This window comes from Micromys minutus (genome assembly GCF_963924665.1).
Source record: "Micromys minutus genome assembly, chromosome: 22".
Lineage (NCBI taxonomy): Eukaryota > Metazoa > Chordata > Mammalia > Rodentia > Muridae > Micromys > Micromys minutus.
This window is the reverse complement of record NC_137957.1, coordinates 2927544-2935670: the sequence shown is the minus strand read 5'-3', so window position 1 is coordinate 2935670 and position 8127 is coordinate 2927544. Positions and strand designations below refer to the sequence as shown.

Below are 8127 nucleotides of genomic sequence, written 5' to 3'. Positions count from 1 at the left end.
CTATTGTAATGCTAAGTGCAGGCTCCTAAGACCTGGAGTCCTCATGGAGACCTGTGACACTGCCCCCAAGTTATTTTTGATTGGCAAATAAAGATGCCAACAGCCAATAGCTGGGCAGAAGAGACATAGGCAGGGTTTAGGATTCCTGGGCTTGGGGTGTTGCAGGAAAGCCACGAGAAAAGAAGAAAGAGAGGGAGGAGAGAAGCCACCATGGGTTAGTCACAAAAACATGACTCTGAAGGCTGGCCAGTTGGAGTTAAGAGCAGCCCAGATAAAACACAGTAAGTAATAACTTGGAGTTATCGATAGGATAGTAGATTCTAGTCGCATAGAGGGTAGATACCTGCTCAGCTCTTGTGCTGTTTAAGGCTTATTGTAAATGTCAAAGTTGTGCGTGTCTTTTATCTGGGAACTAAATAAGCAAGGTGGCTTAGAAACCCTGGGTCAGGATTAAAATTTTCTACGGCAGTTGTGCATGGTGTCCAACACTTGCACTGGGGGCAGCAGGAGTGGGGGAGGTGACACGTTCCTGGGACTCGTGGACACCTGGTAAGTTCCAGCTCAAGGGAGAGGCCCTGAAACAGAAAATAAAGTGGAGAGAGAGGAAGATATTTTTTTTTTGACCTCTCGCCTTCATATGCATAGGTGCACACGTGGGCATATACACAACATATATTCATATAATATATATTATATGTATATATACACAACACACACAAACACACATGTACATATAACACACACATATACACGCACATACACACACACCACCATTAACACCACCACCACCAAAGCAAGAATAGAACAACCCAACAGACAATATGAGAGTGGGATATATGGTCCATGCCTGTAGTCCTAGCACCCAGGCAGCAGAGGAAGAAGGATCAGGAGTTGGAGGCTAGTTTGTGTCAAGAATAAACACAGATGTTGGAGAGATGGCTCAAGTTAGGAGTGCGTTCTCCCCTTGCAGAGGATCTGAGTTCAGTTCCTGGCACTTACCTTAATGGATGACATGTAAACATCTATACTTCTAGTCCCAGGGGACCCACCCCCCCCTGGACTGCAGGTACCTGCACATACTGACATTCCTGCCACCATGCACATAATTAAAATATAAATCTTTGCTGTCGTTGTCTGAGATAGGGTCTGAATATGAAGCTCTGGTTGTCCTGGAACTCACTGTGCAAAACAAGCTGGATTTGCATTCACAGAAATCTGCCTGCCTCTGCCCTCCGAGTGCTAGGACTAAAGGTGTGCACCAAGACTACCTGGCAAAAACTGAAATAAATCTTAAACAAAACGAAACAAAACCCGAGATCACAGACATAAAGCCACCGTGAGCACAGAGAAGTGGAGAACCCAGGCCATGGACTGGATGTCCCTCCGAGCTGCGGCTTGTGAGCTCCAGAAGACAGTTAGAGCAGAACTGTGCCCTTGTCAACACTGGGGTCTGGGGTTGACCCCAGTTATCATAATAGTAGCTTCGACTTTCAAATCCCAGCTTCCCCAGCAGCAAGGGCCATGCTATTTATCTTCAGGGTCATGTGATAACTTTCCTGGCCGGGTGGTGCACACCTTTAACTTTAGCACTTGGCAGGCAGATTTCTATAAGTTCAAGGCCAGCCTACTCAGCATGGCGTATTTAAGTCCAGCCAGTGCTACATAGAGAGTCGCTGTCTCAAAGCAAGCAAACAAACAATCAATAAATGTAATGACTGGCAGACACAGTGGGCTTCAAACTTAGCTGATGGTGAATCTTAGCCCTCACCACAGCGTTTTGTTGGTGGAAAAAAATTAAAATAATTTACTCTTTTATCATAAATACATCCTGACTGCGATTTTCCTTCCCTCCATTCCTCCCAGCACAAGCCCCCTCTGCTCTCCCCCAGATCCTCTCCTCCTTAGTTTTCCTTAAGATGAGAGCAGGCATCCCAGGGATACCAAACACGGCATAAGAAGATACAGTAAGACCAGGCACAAGCCCTCATATCTGCGTGGATGAGGATCCCAGTAGGAGGAAAGGAGTCCCAAGAGTAGGCAAAAGAATTTCTAATTCTTTATGTTTTTTTTTTCTTTCTGGATACAGGAAGGATCATGAACCTGACATATTTAGACATGGTCTTTGCAAGTCATTAGCTTTTCCCAAATGAACCACAGAGGTTTCCTAGTACTGCCACATAAAGCCAAAAACGACCCCCCAAACAAAACAACGACAACAAAAATACCCTAACAAAACAAAAACAACAAAAAACACCACAAAACAACAGCAAAACAAACTTCCAGACCAGGTGGTGCACACCCGTTATCCTGGCCCTCAGGAGGCTGAGACACCAAACTCGGATTCTTGTGAGATCATTAAGTGCTTTTAAACCCAGCTACAGAACCATCCATTTCTTCGTGACACATTTACCACATTCTACTGTAAGCTTTTCATTAGGTGGCTCTGTTCCATGCTAGACTTTGTACAACTTGAGAACAAGATTGAGGTTCATCTCTGTACCCCAAGCACCAAGCAGTGTTCCTAAGCATTGGTGGCCACCCAGTTACTGTTCTGCACTAGGACTGGAATGAGATTGCTTTGCTGCCGAGCTTCCTCAGGGCTGCCTTCATGTCCTTGTTCCTTAAGCTGTAGATAAAGGGGTTCAGTGTAGGGATCACCACCCCAAACATTAATGCAGCTGCCTTGTCTTTCTGGGAGGAGCTAGGGGACGCTGGCAGTAAGTACCCAGTAAAGATGGTCCCGTAGAACAGTGACACCACGGTGAGGTGGGAGCCACACGTAGAGAAGGCTTTCCACTTGCCCTGAGCAGAAGGGATCCTGAAGACCGCCCTAAAAATGCAGATGTAGGAGACTAGGATACAAGACAGTGGGCTCAGGCCCATGACAATGCCAAAAGCAAAGATCACCAGCTCATTGGTGTGTGTGTCTGAGCAGGAGAGTTTCAGGAGGGGCATGAGGTCACAGAAGAAGTGAGGGATTTCTGACCCTGCACAGAAGGTCAGTCGGGCCATGAGAGAAGTGTGGACCAAGGACTGGAGATTAGTAATAACCCATGTCCCCCCCACCAGCGCTACACAGACACGTGAGTTCATGAGCACTGAGTAGCGGAGTGGGTAAGCAATGGCCAGCAGCCGGTCAATGGCCATCACTGCCAGCAGGAAGCTGTCTATAGTCCCGAAGAGATGAAAGGCATACATTTGGATAAGGCAGCCTGTGAAAGGGATAGCTCTGCTCTGAGTCTGGATGTTCACTAGCATCTTGGGGACAGTCGTGGAGCAGAAAAAGATGTCAACCAGGGACAGGTTGCAGAGGAAGAAGTACATGGGTGTGTGCAGGTGAGGGTCAGATATGATGGCCAGGATGATGAGCAGGTTTCCAAAGACAGTGACCAGATACATGGACAGGAACAGTCCAAAGAGCATGGTCTGCAAGTCTGGATCCTCGGAGAGTCCCATGAGATGGAATTCCAGGACTGTTGTTTGGTTTTCTGGTGCCATAGAAGAGTTTGTGTCTAACTGAAACAGAAGGAGATGGAAGCAACATAGAGGTGGAGTCAGAGATGGGGCCCTAGTCCTATAAAAGCCTTCAAGATGATGTGAAAAATAAATTTCTCTAAGCTATCTCCCCTGGGTTTTGCATTCTCTAAGCTATCTAAGTTTGAGTAATTAGTGTCTCAAATTCTTAACTTAGGTACCTGTTCAACATGGGTGTTGTCCAAGGCAGGTGACCTTTGCCTAAGGTTCAGATCTGAAAAGTTCCACAAATACCCATATGGTCAAAGCTCAGATGGGCAGCCCGTAAGAGGTGGTAGAAGATGGTTTCTGGGGCTGGAGAGATGGCTTAGCAGTTGAAAAGACTTGCTGTTCTTGCAGCAGACCTGTATTTGATTCCTAGCACTCACATCAGGTGACCCTCTGACCTTTGAACAGACTTCCACCATGCTATCTTACTATGATAGAACAAAGGCAATGAACCATAAACTGAGACTTATGAAACTTTGAGCCAGAATAAGACTTTCCTCCTTTAAATTGAGTACATTCAGATATTTTGGGACAGTGACTGAAAGCTGACATACATAGGTAAAAGAAATCTGGCATCTCCCCCTTCTTACCCCCATCAGACCTCTCGCTCTCTTCCTTCATCCTCACCTCTTAACTCTGTGCTAACAAGAGGTAACTTGAAGGCCGGAGAAGTGTCTGTTAAAAGTACATGTTATTCAGCCAGCTGTAGTTGCGCATGACTTTAATCACAGCACTTGGGATACAGAGTAAGGAAGATCTCTGAGTTCAAGGCCAGCTTGGTTTATAGAACAAGTTCCAGGACAGCCAGATCTATACTGAGAAACCTTGTCTGGAAAAACAAACCAAAAGAAGAAACCAGGAGAAAGTGCTGTGGTGGTTTCAGTAGGAATAGGAACCCTTAGGTTCATATATTCGAATGCTTGGTCATTAGGGAGTAGGAATACTTGACCTGGGTTAGGAGGCGTGGCCTTTTCGGAGTAGGTGTGGAGATTGGCTTTATTGGAGGAAGTGTGTCACGGTGGGTGGGCTTTGAGGTTTCAGATGTTCAAGCCAGGTCCAGTGTCTCTCTCTTCCTCCTCCCTGCAGGTCCAGGATGTAGAATTCTCACCTTCTCAGCACCAAGTATTCAATGTTTCCCTCTGTGCTCCTGTAGTGTTGATGATGGTCTAGACCCTGAAACTGCAGACAAGGCCCATTAAATACTTCCCTTTCCAAGGATTGCTATGGTCGTATTATCTCTTCATAACACTAGAACACTGACCAAGACAGGTTCTAGCTATTCTTGTAGAGAGCATGAGTTTGGTTCCTAGCCACCCACACAGGGGATGCTAACAACTGTCAGGAATTCTAGCTCCAGAGGATCTGACTCTCCCTTTTTGGCCTCTGCACTCACATGTACAAACACACAGGCGTGCGTGCATGTGCGCTCACACACACACAGAAGTAAAATATGAAATAAAATCTTTAAAAAGGAACAGTTTGAGTATCAATTTTTCGGTTTAGAATATGTAAACAAATAGAGAATTTACTACATATAGAGATTTGGGGGGTGTAGTTCAGTAGAACAATGCGTCTCACATGCAAGAAGTCCTGAGCTGGATCTCCAGCACCACAAAAAAGTGTGCATAAAAATTGTGTACACAGGTGTAGTGTCACAGTACTATTCAACTGTAAAAACTTGTCATTCATCACAATATATAATGAACCCAGAGAAGATGACGCTGCTGAAACAAAAAAAAAAAAAAAAAAGCCACACAGTCTCAATTATATATGGCATCCAGAAACAGTTGTGTCAGTAGAGGCAGACAGTAGAAAGGTGATTAGCAGGGTTTGGCAAGGGTATGGGTTACGGCTGGTTAAAAAATTTGAGTCAGAGATGTGTAAATTTAAAAGACCTATAACACGGTAACGACAGTTACTGGCACAAATCATCTTCTTAAACGTTTTTGGGTCTGGAGAGATGACGTGGTGGTTAAGAGCATCTGCTACTTTTGCAGAGGAGCAGAGTTCAGTTCCCCCAACCATGTGTGGTGGTTTACAACTGCCTGTAATTCCAGATCCAGGAGATTTCGTGGCCTCTTCTGGCTTCTGCTGGCACCTGGATTCGCATGTATGCGCGCACACGCACCGAGAAATAAAAGGAAGTATTGATGTTGTGCACTGGTTCTTTAGCTCAGTTACTCTAAAGTATGTGTAGATTTTAAAAAATCATACGCACAATTTTTGTCAATTAAAAATAGTTTTAAAAACTGTGTTCAGGGCTGGAGGCATAGCTCAGCGGTGGAGCCCTTGTCTAACTTATATCCGACTCTGGCCCTTTTCCTCATCACTGTGAAAAACAATGTCTGTCTGTCTGCAAATAATATTCAGTGAAACAGGACAAACGCAGTCACGAGTACAACCAGTGAAATCAGGTTTGGGAGTAATTAAAACGATGCCGTTCAGTTCATGAAAGGAGAACCAGGCAGGCCCAGGAGAGCATTCAGCTTGGGTTCTCCGTCTGATTTGGGGTTGTGTATCCCGCCAACCATGCAGCCAACAGCAGTTTCCTTCCTTTCCATGTACTATGCACACATATCCCTCTCCAAACTGCACCAAGGAACCTCAGCATGCCCCCAATCCCCCACCAACACCAGTGTCCACACCCTCCCACCTTTGAACCAAGCTGAAAGTTTTCAAACCCCTTCTAGCAATCAAGTTTAGACAGTTTGTATTCAAGTTTGGTCCCACCATTTCTGGCTTTGAATAATAGATGGGCCAGTCCACACTGAACTGGATTCAATCCATTCCCATTAAGGCAAAACTATATCCTCAAGTTAAGTTTAAGAGACTCTGTGTTTACCATGTCATGCGTATGCATACTCGGACACACATTAAAATCAGACTAGCATAGGATGGGGCATGCGCGGTAGAAAATGACTCTGTAACCGGATCTGTCAACCGAAATAGAGAACTGCCCAGCTACTCCCCTTATGAAGCAGACTCCCCTTGAAGGCCGTAGGAGGAAGCCTGAGCATTCTCACTTCTGTGGCTCACTGTCGGTCTCTCCCGATTCTTCTGCAAGTCTGTGTGGACCCTTATTACCAGTTCTTGGGAAAAGAGGCCAAGAACCTGCAAGCCTCTGGCTCTAGCTCAGACCACCAATAAAGCACCTTATCTTTGCTGGTAGAGCACTAGGCAAGCGTACCTCGAGTCCTGCAGCTGTGCAGAGACTGGCCATGCTGGTGCCATCCCGTAATCACAGAACTGAGGAGGTGGAGGCAGGAAATGGAGGAACTCAAGACCATGCTTGGCTCCGTGAGAGTTCCAGACTGTCCCAGCACAAAAGCAAAGCAAAGCAAAGCAAACAAGCAAACAACCAAAAAACAAGCAATTTGTTCTTGCAGCCATACACGGCCAACAAAACCCGACTGTTACTTACTTCTATCTCTCAGTGGCCAAATTCACAGCCTTTAATAAACATTTGCCAGAATATGTTAAGTGCCAGGCTTTCTCTACTTTTCTTGCAGTAAGTACATAAAGCCAAGAGTGACGGTAAACACTTCTAATTACACAACTCTGGAGGCTGGTGCAGGGGCATTATGAACTGCGGTCCTCTCTTCTACTCAGGCAGGCATCTCTTTTTGTCTCATTTATGACTCTTATTTCTCCTTCTTCAAAGAACATTATCTTTAGAAAGATGTGGGGATTGCTGTGGTGAGATTAGGGTTATATGACAGAAGACAGGATTGGAGGAGATGTGGAAAAGTAAGAAAACTAGAAAGCTGCCCATTTGGGTAGGCATGAAGGCTCAGTGGGTAAAGGGGCTTGCTGCCAAGTCTGAGGACCTGAGTTCAATCGGCATCTTTGAGGGAGAGAACTGACTCCACAGGTTGTCCTCTACCCACCTTCCCTCCCACATCACACATACAGAAGGGAGCCTCTGTGACTGGGGAAAAGGCTCTGAGGGAGGAGGGGGGGGGAATAACAATAAATCAGAATGTGAAGGGGAGGGGAAGCCAGGGTGGGAGGGGAAGAGAAGTCTGGAAAAGAGGGAGCGGAATGAGGGAGGAGGAGGAGAGTAACCATAAAGAAGAATGTAGGAAATGAGATATGGAAAGCTATTATGCTTTAAGTTAACTTTAAGAATTAAAAAAAAAAAAAAAAAAAAAAAAACCAGAAGAAAGGAAGTGTTTGGTTAGGAGTGTGGCTCAGCGACTGCACCAGACCCTGCTTCAAAACGAGAAAGCAAAGCAAACAAGAGTCCAATCCAACAGCCCAAACAAAGGAACAACGGAGGAGGGACCACAAACACGTAAAACCTGACGTCCCAAGGTCAGTGAGCAACGGAGAGGTTAAGGTGGAAGGGATGCTGAAAGGAAGTTCAACAAGGTCCTCAGAATCCTTGCTTTCTGGCCACCAAGCCACAGACAGGTCCAGCTGTGCTGTCGCTGTGCTATGCCTTTCACAGTCTGGGTTTGGGTAGCTTTGGTTTTTGCAGTGTAATTTCAGGTTCTTCTGGGCTGCTGGGTGAAATCTAATTTTCTGTCACACATTTGCAACTGTGTTCACTTGGTGACTTGCCTTTGCCCTGCGGTGGTAGTTCCTGGATCATCAGTTGTCACT

At 45.7% G+C, this 8127-nt stretch overlaps 1 protein-coding gene across 1 annotated transcript; it reads right to left on the bottom strand.

The window, feature by feature from the left end:
- Positions 1 to 2556: 2556 nt before the first annotated feature.
- On the bottom strand, positions 2557 to 3498 carry OR1I1 (olfactory receptor family 1 subfamily I member 1; the record flags this gene model as incomplete). The annotated part of the gene is made up of 1 exon (XM_080935608.1): positions 2557 to 3498. One exon carries the CDS (start codon positions 3496 to 3498, stop codon positions 2557 to 2559), a length of 942 nt encoding a protein of 313 aa, XP_080791734.1.
- Between the last annotated feature and the right edge of the window lie 4629 nt (positions 3499 to 8127).